The sequence below is a fragment of the Canis lupus genome, chromosome 23 (assembly GCF_003254725.2).
Source record: "Canis lupus dingo isolate Sandy chromosome 23, ASM325472v2, whole genome shotgun sequence".
Lineage (NCBI taxonomy): Eukaryota > Metazoa > Chordata > Mammalia > Carnivora > Canidae > Canis > Canis lupus.
Genome location: NC_064265.1, coordinates 38,153,206 through 38,170,599, shown reverse-complemented (window position 1 = coordinate 38,170,599; position 17,394 = coordinate 38,153,206). Strand labels below are relative to the sequence as shown.

At 33.9% G+C, this 17,394-nt stretch overlaps 1 protein-coding gene across 6 annotated transcripts in view; it reads left to right on the top strand.

The window, feature by feature from the left end:
* Positions 1-17,394, top strand: part of XRN1 (5'-3' exoribonuclease 1) — a 102,982-nt gene that overhangs the window by 21,814 nt on the left and 63,774 nt on the right. For 5 of the 6 annotated variants that reach the window (XM_025448791.3, XM_049099905.1, XM_025448792.3 and 2 more), the window contains 8 exons: positions 1,039-1,105; positions 1,311-1,416; positions 4,975-5,064; positions 7,203-7,359; positions 9,052-9,171; positions 15,702-15,871; positions 16,851-16,971; positions 17,068-17,166. In XM_025448791.3, the coding sequence (XP_025304576.1) occupies positions 1,039-1,105; positions 1,311-1,416; positions 4,975-5,064; positions 7,203-7,359; positions 9,052-9,171; positions 15,702-15,871; positions 16,851-16,971; positions 17,068-17,166 (930 nt within the window). Of the gene's footprint in view, positions 1-1,038; positions 1,106-1,310; positions 1,417-4,974; positions 5,065-7,202; positions 7,360-9,051; positions 9,172-15,701; positions 15,872-16,850; positions 16,972-17,067; positions 17,167-17,394 lie in introns of those variants that run through there. The other variant, XR_007405269.1, reaches the window with a different exon arrangement.

Genomic DNA, 17,394 nt, shown 5'->3' with positions numbered 1-17,394 from the left:
CAGAATATGCTAGTACCCTACGAAATATCACTAATGAGCTCTAAAGAATGTCTTGTATGTGTTAACTTGGGAAATAGACCTTTTCTGAAATTTTCCTCAGCTTATTTGTAATTATTGGGTTCAGATAAAATTGAGGAATTTTCTATACTCTCCTTGCTATATTGGTTCTTTTTAGGTTCAAAGCTAGTAACTCTTGCTCCATGAAGGGCATTTATGCTGATTTTCATTAGAGTAGTCCTTCTAATTGATTAGTTTTTCTCAGTGAAACTAAGGAGCAGTCCGTCTACATTCTTCTTTGTTTTTTCTCTTATAGAAACAGGCTCAGCAACTTTTTAGGAATCTATACTTTACTCACAAAACTTACACATCAGTAATCCCTGGCTCCACCCGTCTTAGCCCAGTCCTTAAGCTTCACAAGTCTTCAGGCATATGTAGTTACTGTTAGAGATACTGGCAAAATGAGGGAAACTAGAGGAAGAGCCGAAGCACAGGAAGTTAGCAAAGACCCTAGTTTGGATGAACAAAGGGAAATGGGGATAAGGGAGTAGGAAGAACTAAGTCACTGTCGATAGATAGGCAATCAGAAAATAGAGGAAAGAAAAGTTGAGATCACAAGGGAGGAAAAGCAGATGGGCAGGATATAAAGAATGTGATGAGATGGGATAAATATAGAAAAGCAAATGCATTGCATGAGAGAAAAAATTTAGAAGTAGAGAATAGAAAACATGTAATGTTTGTAACCTTTGGATTCAATCATGAACAAATAGATTATATTAACACAATAGATGAGAAATACCTATTACATATTTTAGAGCAGCCTAAATGTTAAGTTCTGCATAATAAAGATTTAGAAAAGAAGTGCTACAAAACCGAAAACATTTATACAGTACTTGAGGATTATTTTTTGAATGAACTTTTACAGTGTTGTCACTTAAGGATCATTCAGTCCTTTGTAGTATTTTTTAAATATCCCAGTTCAATGTCTTACTTTGAAATGTATCTTTGCATTAATTTTATATTGATTTATAATTTTTGTAGGGCCAGGAAAATGCCATATGTTGGGCTGCTTTAGACAAAAATGGAGAAGAAGTGGTAACTTCTAAGGGTGAGTACAAACTCTATTCGTTGTGTTATTTTTTTGACAGAATAGTCATTGTATCTTTCCTTAGTAAGCACTGATTTAATAATATTAGATGGAACAGATTTCTGTGTTAGTTTATAAGCATCTGCTTTGATATGTATTTATCAAAGAGATAGGTGGAAAAACAAAATATTTGTAATTGTCAGCCACTTTCTGACCTTTTTTCCAGATAATTTAGAAGATGAGACTGAAGATGATGACCTGTTTGAAACTGAGTTTAGACAATATAAAAGAACATACTACATGACGAAGATGGGAGTTGATGTAGTATCTGAGTACGTTTTTAACCAATGCTTTAACTTTTTTATTTTTAAAGATTTTGTTTATTTATTCATGAGAGACAGAGAGAGGCAGAGACATAGGCAGAGAGAGAAGCAGGCTCCATGAAGGGAGCCTGATGTGGGACTCAATTCTGGGACTCCAGGATCATGCCCTGAGCCGAAGACAGACGCTTAACTGCTGAGCTACCCAGGCATTCTGCTTTTACTTTAAAATAGAAAAAAATAGATTTTTTAGATTTAAATCTAAAATTAGATTTTTTTTTTAAGATTTTATTTATTTATTCATGAGAGACAGAGACAGAGAGAGAAGCAGAGACACAGGCAGAGGGAGAAGCAGACTCCATCCAGGGAGCCCGATGTGGGACTCGATCCTGGGACTCCAGGACCACACCCTGGGCCGAAGGCAGGCACTAAACTGCTGAGCCACCCAGGGATCCCCTAAAATTAGATTTAAATCTAATTTTAAAATCTAAAAAGTTAGATTTTTTTTTAAGATTTTATTTTTTTATTCATGAGAGACACACAGAGAGAGAGAGAGCAGAGACACAGGCCGAGGGAGAAGAAAGCTCCATGCAGATAGCCCAATGCAGGACTCCATCTGGGGACTCCAGGACCACGCCCTGGGCCAAAGGCAGGCGCTAAATCACTGAGCGACCCAGGGATTCCCCTAAAAAATTAGATTTTATTTATCATAATGTCAGCCTTTCAACTGCTATGGTTTTGAAGAAGGTAATGTTAACAGACGTGTTAGATTCCTGTGATAAAAAGTTGGCAAGTAGAAAATGGTTATTTTTGTTTGTTTGTTTTCCATTTTCTGGACTCACATCAAACTTATCCTAAAGGCTACCTGGCTAAGCCTCAGGTTCATATCTAGTCCAAAAGTTCCTTAAGAACTTGACCTCTAGGGATCCCTGGGTGGCGCAGCGGTTTGGCGCCTGCCTTTGGCCCAGGGCGCGATCCTGGAGACCCGGGATCGAATCCCACATCAGGCTCCCAGTGCGTGGAGCCTGCTTCTCCCTCTGCCTATGTCTCTGCCTCTCTCTCTTTCTCTCTCTGTAACTATCATAAATAAATAAAAATTAAAAAAAAAAAAAAAAAGAACTTGACCTCTAGAATGGTAGCTCTCATACTTTTAAACTGCAGCCCACAGTATGAACTACATAAGTTTGTATTTTACTTAATTAACAAAATCTTATAAAATGTTTATCAAGGGCTAAGTGCTATTCTAAGCATTTTAAAAATATTGACTAATTTAATTCTCACAATTCTTTAAGATAAGTAAATTATTATTTTATAATAGAAGGAATTAAGGAATCGAGAGGCTTTTTTTTTTAAGATGTTATTTTTAAGTAATCTCTACACACAACCTAGGGCCTGAACTTACAACCCCGAGATTAAGAGCCATGTGCTTTACCAACTGAGCCAGCCAGGTGCCCCAAGGATTCAAGTGACTTGCCCAAGGTGACATAGTCAATGAGTGGCAGAACCAGAATTGAACATAGGCAGTCTGACTTCAGAGTTAATACTTTCTCTTTTTTTTTTTTTTCAGTTTATATATTTTTTTAAGTAATCTCTACACCTAACATGGGGCTCACACTCATGACCTTAAGATCAAGAGTGACATGCTCTACTGCCTGAGCCAACTAGACACCCCCAGTTAATATTCTTAACCACTAGATGAGGCTGCTTCTCTATAAGTGAGATAAGAATTTCATGGAATGCTATGTACCCTTTCACATGCTTAAATATTATACTTAGATATTTTCTATACTATAATTTTTACCTTTTTTTGATATAATAAAGCACTAAATATTAGATCTTTTCTAGAGTCTGCCCAGAGATAGACCAAAGCCTTCAGATATTGCTTATGTACTCTCAGACTGCCTTCTAGTCTAGTCTAAACATAGTATTCCCGGTCTGTATTCATACTGACTGACTTCCAGGAACTAGAGGTGTAGGAATTCTAGTACAATTCACCAGCTCATTTGAAGCTTTGTCACGTATCATTAGCATGTAAGACTTTTGAGACTTGAGAAACAAAATATTTGAAATAGTTATGCTTTTGATCCTTTATTCCCTAGACTTTTTATTTCCTTGATTACAGTTATATAGAGCTGTAATATCTGTTATTGGCACTAAATGCTTAATTTGATAGCTAATAAATCTGTTTCCCTTCCCTTTTATATATTAAAATATGTGGATTTATGAAAACGTGATACCATTTGCTTGCCTGGCAAATAAGTAAATCTCTTAAAATTGTTATATTCAGTATTGGCCTAAAAGGAATGGTAATATTCTTCCCAAATTATTGGTGAAAATATAAATTGGTAACATTATTTTGGAAAGTACGTATCCAAAAGTCTTTAAAATATTTATCCCTTTGACTCAGTAATTCTAATCATTAATCTATCTTAAAAATATAAACTTAAACACAGAAGATCCTTATACACAAATATGTTTATTAAAAAGTTTTTTATAACAGTACAAAATTAGAAATGATCTACATGTCCTTACAATCATGTCCACTTCTTTTTCATAGTAACCATCTTACCATAACACTGTCTTCAGAATCCATAGAACTACTAAACTGGTACTTATAAAAAGTTCATAACAATATGGAAAGATACTTACAGTATATTATTAAGAACAAATTTCAAAAGCAGGACACAAAATCATGTATACTGTATACTCTCATTAATATTAAACATAAAAAAACAACTTGGGCATGAAAACAGTCTGAAAAGAAACCTATCAAAATGTAATAGTGATTGCTGTAAGGTGATAAAAATGCTTTTCCTCATTTTCTAGATTTTTCAATAATGAGAAAAAAATTAATGAAAAATTAATGTTTCATTTTCAAAAGTATACCTCCCAGAAATATTGAGATATGAAATTTCTAAATGCCATCTCTACCTGAATTTTAGTAACAGATACTAACAGGTTTATGACTACTTTTTGGCTTTAGCCCAAGTCTCGTGTGTGTGTGTGTGTGTGTGTGTGTGTGTGTGTTATAGATGTATTTTACCTTAAATAGTGATCTTTGACAAAGAAAGGATTAGAAGGAATATTGTCCTTCTAATCTTTCAAAGCATGTTCTAGCTGCAATAACCAGATTCTTAAAACAAACAACCAGATTCTATGATCTTCCTGATTTCTCCTGTGATTCTCTCAGGCATCCTTCCAGATAAAGTTTCCCATTCCTGTCTTCCATTACACTCTGACTACTTAGGAAAGTGGTAGTACCACTCTACTACTCTACATTGGCCAAATCCTCAAACTTTAAATCACAGGCATAGTATATTGACTGAATAAATACGCACGGTAGATTTAAGTATTCTGATAGTTGATGTAATAAAACTATAAGACAAACCTTTAATCTGACAGGATGGAATTTTGTTTTAAATAATATTTTGGAATTTTTATGATTATAAATTTTAGCTTATTCATTGATTATATAAAACATAAGATGCAGAGTGTGTAAATATCATGCTCTAAAGACAACTTGGCCTGTCTTCAAAAATTAACATTATAATAAAAATATTCTATTTCCAGCGACTTTCTGGCTGATCAAGCTGCATGTTATGTTCAGGCAATACAGTGGATTTTGCACTATTACTATCATGGAGTTCAGTCCTGGAGCTGGTGAGGAATACAAACAAAATTAAAGTTTTGATTTTTTTTTTTTTTAAATGATGGTTCGTTCTATAATCTCTTGGGATTCTCTTTTCTCTTTATTTCTATTTATGGTGGCATTTTTAAAAAGATATATACAGCCAAATGTAAATGAAATATAGGTAATCTTTTCTTATATGAAAATATTTTTTAAAGACCTTTGTGTAACAAAGACTCTTCCAACCCTAGCAGATGGTCAATAGTGAAAGTTAAGGATTTAAAATTCTTTATCATGATGAATGACTGTGACAAAGTCTCAATAATAATTGGGGCTGAGTGATGGTTACATAAGGTTGTTCATTATATTCTTTGCTACATTATTGTGTGTTTGAAAAAATTTTTCTATTAAGAGTAATTAAAGAAGGAGTAATTGAATGTTAGACTGGGAGGGGTGAAAAAAAAGAAGAAAGGAATTATTTGCTTTTCCTAGAAATAGTAATAATTTTCCATTTCTCTCATTTTTCCTATTCCAGCAAGTTCCATCTGTATTTCCAAACCACCCACCAAAATAGAAAAACAAGAAACCAAAAAATGATGCAGGGAAAAATAGAGACTTTTTAAGTAATGAGATCATTTTGTTTTGTTTTGTTTTGTTTTGTTTTGATAGCACCTTTGCTTAGACTTTCTTTTAAAGCACCATACAATAAAACAAATCAGTGCAAATTATATCATTTGATTTCACTTAATAATAATCTTTTTAAAAATCTCTGTAATAACTAACCTAATTCTCAGGGCATCTCTGAAGAGCATTCTAATAACAAAAATCCTTGATTTGCCATTTCTTAATAGGGTGAGTGTAAACTATTCTTATTATGTATCATGCATTAAGGCCAGGCACTTGAAAAGCATGTTCTCATATAATCCTCACCACTATAAAGTAAGTATTGTCTGACTTTTATAGATAAGGCTCAGTTATCTTTATTACTTTAGAAAGTAATATTTCTTTCTTTCTTTCCTTCTTTGTTTTTGTTATTGTTTTGAGAGAGAGAATGGGATGGAGGGGGAGAGGAAGAGGGAGAGAGAAAATCTTAAGTATACTCCATGCCCAGAATGGAGCCCAACACAGGGCTCGATCTTCCAACCCTGAGATCATAACCTGAGCCAAAATCAAGAGTCAGACACATAACCAGCTGAACCACCCAGGCACCCTAGAAAGTAATCTTTCTAAAGTTATACACTCAAGAATAAATCTAAGACTGATTTCAAAGCCTATATACATTTTCCATTCTAAATGCCATCCTACCTCCTAAACTTTCTCATTCTTTTGAAGTATGTCATAATTGTGGGGAAAAATTATTTTTTAGCATCTTTAGTCAAACAGTAAAAACACTGAAAAATTTTAAAAATTGTATGTTTAAAGCTTTGTAAAAAATAAGTATACCTATAGTTAAAGATGGAGCATTAAAAACAAACATAATGTATATCATTGATAAATGGTTTAATCTTCTCACAAATACAGTAATATATATACCAAATCAGAGATATAAAATTTCTTAGAGCTGACTAGTAACAGCCACATGAACTCGAACTCACTCTTCTCTCTGTCCTCTTGAGAGAGGCTCCAGCTCATGTGTGCTAACTGAAGGTCTTCTGACCACCTCATTACTTCATTCTAAGAAGCTATTGATTGGAAGATTTACTCTCGGTATCTTGGAAGTTAAAAGAACCATTGTATTTTATATATATATATATATATATATATATATATATATATATATATGTTTATTTATGTTATTATATGTATATATATGTTTATTCATATTTATAATATGTATATATATAAACATATTTTATATAAAATACATACATATATATACACATACATTTTATATATATACAGCTATGTGTGTGTGTATATTCTTCAATTACATATACATCCCAGTTTTGGAAATGTGAACTTATACTTTAAAAGTTAAGGAAATACAACAGTTACTATCATATTATCTAAATATGCTAGCACTGCTGATCTCTTAAATTAAGTGGTAGAATTATGAGTGATTGTTTTCTTTAGAGTTATTGCTGTGTTGTTAAATAAGGAAAAGTGTATATTTAATACTGACCTGTTTCATAAAGTTGCCAACTGTTTAAAACTCAGTTTTGTTTTATAGGTATTATCCCTACCATTATGCACCTTTCCTATCTGATATCCGCAACATCAGTACACTCAAAATCCATTTTGAGCTAGGAAAACCTTTTAAGCCATTTGAACAGCTTCTTGCTGTACTTCCAGCAGCTAGCAAAAATTTACTTCCTACATGCTACCAGGTAGGTTTTAAAATTAAATGTTTTTATGTCCTTTTTGATACTTAGGAGCTCCTCATTTAAGCCTAGAAATGTAATACCCAAATTACTTTAATGGCTAAATAATATTTATTTTCAGTGTCAAATTTAGTATTTCTCACAGAAGTTACTCGAGAAGTAACCCTGTGATTTAAAAGTGATTTAAAATGAAGTTAGCTTTGTTTTAAAAATGCAAAAACAAACTCCAAAAGTCATTCAGAGCATAGCTTCTTTCTTTTCAGCACCTTTAAGCACATTTTTAAGTGTCTCTACAGTGATGAAAGTGAACTATGACAGGTAAAATCTGAAGCCATTTACTTTGTTCAAACAATTTTGGATTCATTCTGTTCTTTTACCTTCTCCCTGTTAGAATAGGGATGTCCTTCTGAGTCATTCATCTCAACAAAAGTATTATTTCAATTAATATTTAGGTTTTAAGCATTTCTTTTATCAAACTGTAGAATGAAAAGCTTGTCTCTGGTTAAGATATTTTGTATAACAGGAGGAAGATATTTCAGGGATGATTGTGTCACCAAAGTTAATCTAGGCCTACTAAGCTGATTCTGAAGGCAAATTTCATTTATTTCTTCTAATACTGTGGTCTTGTCCCAAGAATTAGAGTATACGCACACATACCTTTGCTGTTTGAACAGTATCAGGCTCCTTTTTTTTTTAAGATTTTATTTATTTATTCATAAGAGACACAGAGAGAGAGAGGCAGAGATACAGACAGAGGGAGAAGCAGGATCCCCACAAGGAGCCTGATGTGGGACTTGATCCCGGTCCCCAGGATCACACCCTTAGCCAAAGGCAGACGCCTAACCCCTGAGCCACCCAAGCGTGTCCCCATTCTTCTTTCTTCTAAAACTTAATCTATTTAATCTTGGCCCTCTGGCCTCCGTTTCCTCTTGAGTTTCTTTGATGCTTTTTCCTCCATCTTTCAGATATAGTAAGGATTGATAACAACTCCTGACCAGTTTAATCATGCAAGTGACAGCAACATCCGTTTAATTATTCTGTGCCCATGCGATACTGGGTATTAAATATTTTTAGTATTACCCTGAGAAATACACTGTTTTATTTCTTTAAAAAAATGTTATACCATAATCTTTTCATATTATTTCCTAGAAATCCTTATGTTTTCTTCATCTATCTCTGTTATAAAATCTCTAATAAAAAACATATCTTATTGGACCCTTCATCTTTGCTATTAGTGGTGAAGAGATTCTTGATTCTAGGATTTTTTTCTTTTTAACTTATCTTAGATACAGTTCTTATATTACTTAACAAAATCAATTGATTAGGACACAAAAGTACTGCCTTTTAAGGTTAAAAATGGAGGACTCTTGGAGGCCTGTGAACAGAATATAAGTGGACTTTATAGAGTGATAAGACGATAAAAGAAATGGCAAAGTTGAAATTCAGAGGTGAAATTCAGATGGTTTTGCTACATAATTTGATCACTGCAATGGGAAAGTGATGAGTAGCAGTGAAATTAGAAGTCTCATAGTTGAAAATCAAAATATAGCCAGGATATTGCAACATTTCTAAGTTGTAAAAATTTAATTTTACTTAGGAATTTTAAACTGTAACAAAAGTAAATATTGTAAATATATTAACAGAAAGTTATATTGATGTTAGTTCTTATATTTCTATTACTCTTTTATCTTTCCATAGCACTTGATGACCAGTGAAGACTCACCAATTATAGAATATTATCCACCTGATTTTAAAACTGACCTAAATGGGAAACAACAGGAATGGGAAGCTGTGGTACTAATACCTTTTATTGATGAGGTCAGTACATGAAATAGTCATATACACACATATATTCTTTTTTTCTTCCAAGTTTTTATTTATATTCCAGTTAGTTAACATTTAGTGTGATATTAGTTAACAGGTGTAGAATTTAGTGATTCATTACTTATGATACCCAATGCTCATCACAACACTTGTCCTCCTTAATCCTCATCACCTGTTTAATCTGACACCCTGCCCACCTTCTTCCCAGTAACCATCAGTTTGTTCTCTATAGTTAAGAATCTTTTTCTTGGTTTGCCTCTTTTTTTTCCCCTATGTTCACTTGTTTCTTAAAGTCCATATATGAGTGAAACCATATGGTATTTTTCTTTCTCTCACTTACTTATTCAGTATAATACTCTACCTCCATCCACATCATTGCAATGGCAAGATTTCATTGTTTTTTTTATTGCCTGAGCACAAACCATATATACACACATATGTGCATATATTGTATATCACATATATATACCATATATATATACACACACACCCATATATATAAATATATACATACACACCCATATATATACCATATATATACACCCATATATATATACACACACACACACACCCATATATATATTTATATATATACACCACATATTCTTTATCCATTCATCAGCTGATGAACATTTGGGCTCTTAGTTTGGCTAGTGTTGATAATGCTGCTATAAACATTGGAGTGCATTTATCCCTCTGAATTAATATTATTATATCCTTTAGGTAAATACCTAAATGTATTTACTACTAGGTCATAGGGTAGTTCTATTTTTAACTTCATACTTTTATCCAGAATGGCTGCATCAATTTGCATTCTCACCAACAGTGTCCAAGAGTATTCCCCTGTCTCCACATCCTTGCCAGCAATTTTAGCCATTGTAGTTGTAGCCATTTTGTAGCCAATTTGTAGCCATTGTAGAGCCACCCAGGCACCTTTCATTGTAATTTGATTTGTATTTCTCTGATGATGAGTGATGTTGAATGTCTTTTTATTTGTACACATGTATTCTCTCTCTTTTTTTTTTTTAAAGATTTTATTTATTCATGAGAGACAAAAGAGAGAAGCAGAGAAATACGCAGAGGGAGAAGCAGGCTCCTGCAGGGAGCCTAATGCAGGACTCGATCCCAGGACCCTGGGATCATGACCTGAGCCACAGGCAGATGCTCAACCACTGAGCCACCCAGGCACCCCTATACACATATATTCTTAATCAGAGGTTTCACATAAGTTAATGAATGAGCAATGGGTTTTAATCACCACTAATCTTTTATTAATGAGGTTTAACTATTCTCTTCATTTTGTGCATCAAAACTTATAGATATGCTAATTATAAGAAAGCTAGAGTGGTTTTACTAATATTAGACAAAATAGACTTCAAGACAAGGAGTATTACCAGTGATCAAGTGGAATATTTCATATTGATTAAAAACTCGAGTCAGTTTGGGACACCTGGCTGACTCAGTCCGTAGAGCTTGTAACTCTTGATCTTTGGGTTGTGATTTCGAGCCCCATATTGAAAACAGATTACTTAAAAAAAAAAAAAGTCAAGTCATTTCATCAAGATACAAAAAGCAAAAGCTGTCAGAATTGAAAGGAGAAAAAAACTTAAAAGGGAAATTCAAAAATATCTAAATAATAATAAAAATACAACATAATCTGTGTGATAATGCTAAAGCAGTGCTTCAAGGGATGCTTAAGTTTCTACTTGTTTATACTGAACAAGAAAAAGGTTTACAATAAATTATCTAAGCTTCCTACAAGAAGCTAAAAAAAAGCAAGAGAAATTAAACCCAAACTAAGCAGAATGAAGGAAATAATGATAGGAACAGAAATCCATAGAAAATGAACAAACAATAGAGAAAAATCAATGGAACCAAAAGCTCTGAATGTAAATTATGCCTCAAAAAAAGTGCCCTCTCAAAAAAAAAAAATCTGACATAATTATGAAGTAGAGGAAACAAATGTTTATTCACCTCTTATTAATTTTTATTTCCATCTCCAAATACAGAACACACTGACCTCTCCCAAAAGTTTCATCTCATTATACATCAGGCTCAAAGTCTAGAATTTTATCTTTAAATTGAGTCTAGATGTGAATTAACCTCCACAAATGCAGCTCCTCAAGGACAGCTCCCCTGACTCAAAGACCTGTGAATTAAAAAAAAAACAAATTATCAACACTCCCAACATTCCCAATTTTATAATGGAGAGACCATGACAGGATAACCTCAATAAGCAGCTCCTATCAAAAAAAAGCAGGAAGCAGATGCACAATCACTGATCCATAACAATTTTGAAATCCCAACCAAGCAGCATATAGCAAGTCCCTAAACTCCAGTGACACAGATTGTTCCTTGGTTAGAGCCTAATTAGAACCTAAATCTGTTCCCTGGGAGTGGCTCTGTGGTCTGTCTTCTCCTAGGCTTTTGGCCCCTGATCTGGTTTCTTTCTTTCTTTTTTTTTTTTTTTTTTTTAAGATTTTATTTATTTATTCACGATAGACACAGAGAGAGAGGCAAAGACACAGGCAGAGGGAGAAGCAGGCTCCATGCCAGGAGCCCGATGTGGGACTCGATCCCGGGACTCCAGGATCGCACCCTGGGCCAAAGGCAGACACCAAACCACTGAGCCACCCAGGGATCCCCGCCGATCTGGTTTCTTGAAGCTACCCTCTAAGATGTTGGGTAGAGGAAAGAAACAGGATTGGTCAGGATAGGCTGGGCTACAGTGCTGTCTCACAAAGGCCTTGGCTGACCCCAGAAGTCACTCTGAAGTGGAATGGCCCATTAGAGTTCCCCTAAGTTGCTGTAAAGGGCCTGAGACTTTGTATCCTTCATCTGTCAGTCTTGGATGCAGACTTCATTTTGGAAGGGTGCATGACCTTGTGTGAGATAACTTTTCACCTAAGGATATTTCGAAGGGATAGCTGACAGCCGAGGGAGGGTTGCAGGCCAGCAGCACTTTCAGCATCTGGGCAAATAAGACCTTCAGTACTAATGGGGGTCACAGCACATCACAACATCCAGTACATTATTCTGCCTTAATGTTACCCTGTCTATCCTAAAGATGCTAACATCTTCAAGATTATAAGATTATGAAGATGCATACATTCACAGGACCAAGTAACAAAAATTTATATGTATATGTATGTGTGTATATATTTGTATATATATGTGTGTCTCTGTGTTTTAAGATTTATTTATTGGGGAAGAAGAGGCATAGAGTGGGAGAGAATCTCAGGCAGGCTCCCCATTGAGTGTGGAGCCTGACATAGCACTAACTCCCACTACTCTGAAATCATGACCTGAGCAAACATCAAGAGTTGGACGCTTAACTGACCGAGCCACCCAGGAGCCCTAATATATATACATATATTTTTAAAACTTTTTGTGTCTTAAAGAAGAATTAGACTCAAACTTTGAATGTGAGATTGGAGAAGAAAATAGGATGTAAGTAAATGCCATTATCAGTAAACAGTAATTATGGAATTTTATTGTACTGACTTATTGAATCAATAGCATCTTAGAATCAAGAAATTATGATATAGTATTATCTGTTTTATTCTATAATCTTTTCCAGATTTTGCTACTTTTTTCCAAATATCTTGAAAAAATGGCATAGATAATTATTGGACTAAAAGTCTAAAAGGCCACTCTGGAAAATAGTTCAGCAGTTTCTTATAAGTTAAATATACATTTACTGTACAACCCAGCAGTCACACTCTTAGATATTTACCCTAGAGAAATAAAAACTATGTCCACACAAAGCACACAAATGTCCAGAGCAATTTATTTGTAATAACCCCAAACTGGAAAAAATTCAAATGCCCTTTAATTGAGTGAATATATAAACAAATTGTAGTATGTCTGTGTAGTAGAATACTACTCAGCAATATAAAGAGCTACGAATATAAACAACTTGAATGAAAACAATTCAATTGAGTGAAAAAAGTCAGTGAGTGAAAAAGTCTCAGAAGGTTATATATTATATTGTTTCATAGATATAATATTCTTGAAATGACAAAATTACTGTGATATAAAACATGGAGTGGTTGCTAGGTGTTAAAGTTGGGGATATGGTATGATTATAAAGGGATAACAAAGGGGGTGAGTGGGTGGCTCAGTCAGGTAAGTGTGTCTGCCTTCAGCTCAGGTCATGATCCTAGGATCCTGGAATCAAACCCCACATCAGGCTCCCTGCTCAGTGTGGAGTCAGCTTCTCCCTCTGCCCCTCCCCCTTGCTCATTATCTCTTTCTCTCTCTCTCTTTCTCTCTCCCCCAGATAAATAAATAAAATCTTAAAAAAAAGGGGGGGGGAGGATAACAAGGAATTTCTTCATGATGATGTAACAGTTCTGTATTCCAGTTTTAGTGGTAGCTATATGAATCTATACATATAAAAATTTCATAGCACTGTACACAAAACATCACATATAAAAATCAGTGAAATCTGAATAAGTCTATAGTTAATAGTGTTGTACTCATGTCAGTTTCCTGGTTTGATAATATACTGATGCTTTGCGTAAGATGTTATCATTGGGGAAAGCTGGGTGAAGGGTACATGAGAACACTGTACATATTTTGCAGCTTCTTGTGAATCTTCGTGTTTTATGCCACTGTACATAATGCTATGATAAACTAGTTGTGTATTCGTGTGTTCTTTTTGTTTGCTTATGGAATCTTAGGTAATAGAAGATTTTGTTTTTTTAAGATAGACTCCTAAAAGCAGGATTGCTTGGTTAATGGGAATATGTATTTTTATGTTTAGTGAATATTCTTTTTCAAAAAGACTAGTCTAGGGGCAGCCTGGGTGGCTCAGTGGTTTAGCGTTGCCTTTTTTTTTTTTTATTCAAATAAGTCTCAATTTTAATAAGATCCTCTACATACACATTTGCTACTAAAAATTGAAATAGCACATCAAACAAATTACAATTTCTGAAAACCAGAAAAATCTACCTTATGCACACCCTCCCCTAATTATACTCTAACCAAACCACCCCAAGTTTTCTGTGTATTCCTTCTGCACAAGTTACTTGGCTTCCGATTTTTTGATGTTAGGTTTTATCTTAATGACTTTAGGCTTCTCAAACACTTAGGCACACTCAACCTAGTAGTGCTTCCTTAGGTCAAATTGAAAAGTGGACATAAACTGACACCATTCAAATGCAAACTACTGATGCTGGAGACCCGGGATCAAGTCCCATATCAGGCTCCCTGCATGGAGCCTGCTCCTCCCTCTGCCTGTGTCTCTGCCTCTCTCTCTCTGTGTCTCTCATGAATAAATAAAATCTTTAAAAATAAATTAATTAATTAAATAAAAAAGAAAAAGACTAGTCTAATTCACTCAGTATTTAGTGCCTACTTCTCTGTATCTCCAGACCTGAATATTATTGCTTCACTTATTTTTGGCCAATCTGATGATGGGTGCCATTTTGTTATTTTTCAAATTTGTATTTCTCTAATCCCTAATTTGAGTATATTTTTATATGTGTGTTTACTCTTTTAAATTACCCTACAGGTAATTTCTGTAAATTACCTGTTTATGTCCTTTCCCCCATTTTCCTTTCTTGATTTTTGTCAGTTCTTTGTATGTTATGAATATTCTTTCCCAGCATGGCATTTGTCTCTTGTTTTGTTGATGAATCTTCTGTCATATACATTTTCTGTTATTTAAAAATGTCTTTTCCCTCAAGACTCTTAGGCTTTTTTCCACTCTTACTTAAATAAGAGTTTATCACTCCTACTTACTGATACTCTCTCCTAGATTTTCTTCTAATACTTTTATTATCTTATTACTGGATAAATATTTTTAGATGTGGTATGAAGTTGGGAAGTATATGTGCTTTTTCTAGCTGGATAGGTAGTTATGACAACACCATTTTTTAAATATTTGAAATACTATGTATGATAAAGATTTAGATTTGTTTTGACCTCTTTATTCATTCTTCTGGTCTATGGGCTTCTTGTGATGTCAATATTAAAGTGTTTATTACAGTAGTAGCTTTATTAAAAGTTAGGATCTGGTAAGACAGGTCCCCAGATTTTACAGTTTGCACGTTCATTCTTCCATAAGAACAACCAAGATAATTTTGTCCTTTAAAAAAGTTTTTTTAAACCATTTTTATTTTAACTGGAATTATGTAAGATAATTTGGAGAGATAAACATTTTCTATACCATGGCAGAATTTATAAAGCACGAGATTAATGTTTTATGAGTTATGATAGATTATAATAACTGTGGTTAAGTTCAAATTTAAAGTTTGATTCTCTGCTATTCTTATTCACACTTAGTGTCTGTTGTTGGAATATTAGGTTCTGAGTAATTTGTAATGACAAGCAATATTCTGGGGCCCTTTGAAACAATTTTTCATGTAATAAAATGAAAAGGAATTCCATTTCTTAAGATTTTTGTTTTTCAAGAACACAAATAATGATTCTGTGTACTGAGGGAAAAGATCTATTGCATATGTTGATATTACAGAATTTTTATACTTTTAACCAACCTCTTTAATCTTTAAATTCAGAAGCGATTATTGGAAGCCATGGAAGCATGTAACCACTCCCTCAAAAAGGAAGAAAGGAAAAGAAACCAACATAGTGAGTGCCTAATGTGCTGGTATGATAGAGATACAGAGTTCACTTACCCCTCACCATGGCCAGAAAAGTTCCCTGCCATAGAACGTTGTTGCACAAGGTAATGTTATTTGGTAATTTTTCAACAACAGCAGGGAGCTCCCCCTGGTGGGGAGGGTGGGGGCAGAGGATCCAAATATCTTGAGTATCTATCTGAAGAATTAACAAATAATTTATGATAGGTATAGTCAGTTGATAATGAGTTACATCCAACTTGCTAAAGACCATAGCATCTCCCTCTCACAGTTGTTTTTGTAGTTCTCTGCTTTGGTTAGATTCTGCTTCTCTCTTTGTTTTCTGTTAAAGTTGGTTTTTTGTTTATTTATTTATTTTCCTCCCTAGTGTATATCTCTACCCCGCCCCCCAAGAGGATGTATGAATTTTTGTTTCCCTTGTCAGTGTCTGCTTCCAGAATTATTTGATGTGCTATGACTTTGCCTTTTATATTCCCAACCACCCAACTAGAAAGAAGAAAAAAAGAAATTAAAAAGTTCCTATATTTTCTTCCCTCAAGCCCATGTCTCCTTTCTATTCCTCATTAAAATGTCCTTGGTTTTGTTTTGTTTTTTTCTTTTCTGTCTTTTTCCCTGCAAATAATCTACTGAGATGGCACCTAAAGTGAATATCTCCCAGTTATCCTTTTTTCTTCTGTTAAAGCAGAGAAAGGTAGAACAGACATTAGATGATGTTGGTTTTCCATAGTTTTAGAACATGGAGATTTGTAACATGTTTTGTATGTTCCTTTACCTCTAAGTTTAATAAATATGTATAGTTTTATTTTAAGTTAATGGGGAAAAGTTCCATTCAGTAACCTACAGGCATAGTTGCATCTAGATCAATAATAACAGTGAATCTGGGTTGTCCTGCTCTATTTTTTCTTTGTTGCAAAAGACGAATTATCATTCCCTTGCTTAAAAGCAAGAATGAAAAAAAAAAAAAAAGCAAGAATGACTCTTGCAAAATATTCAAGAGAATACTGAAAAACTGTGATTGCTTTTAATGTATAAATTTTAAATTAAATACCTTGATTTATTTTCTAGGTATAAAATAATATCATTAGATGCTTGGCGTGTAGACATAAGCAAGAACAAAATAACCAGGGTTGACCAGAAGGCATTGTATTTCTGTGGATTTCCTACCCTGAAACACATCAAACACAAAGTCAGTGGCTGTTTAGTTCAGAATTTTTTCACCTTATTGAATGTAACATGATTATGGAAAAAGGATTAAAATTAAATTATCTGAATTCTTTTAAAGTTTTTTTTGAAGAAAAGTGGGGTTCAAGTATTCCAGCAAAGCAGTCGTGGAGAAAACATGATGTTAGAAATTTTAGTGAATGCAGAATCAGATGAACTTGTAAGTATTTTCTTTATTACATATTTATTAGGTGCTTATTATGCATAAAACTGTTCTGGCTGCACTGTGTTTATCAAAGAAGTATAACATGCAGTTACTCCAAAAGTTCATAGTAAATAAGGATAAAGAAACATTTACACAAATTTTAAAGGCAATGTACAATTGTGATGTAATGAGCAAAAAAGAACTCCATGAATTTTGAAAAGGTGATAAGCTATGTGAGCTAAA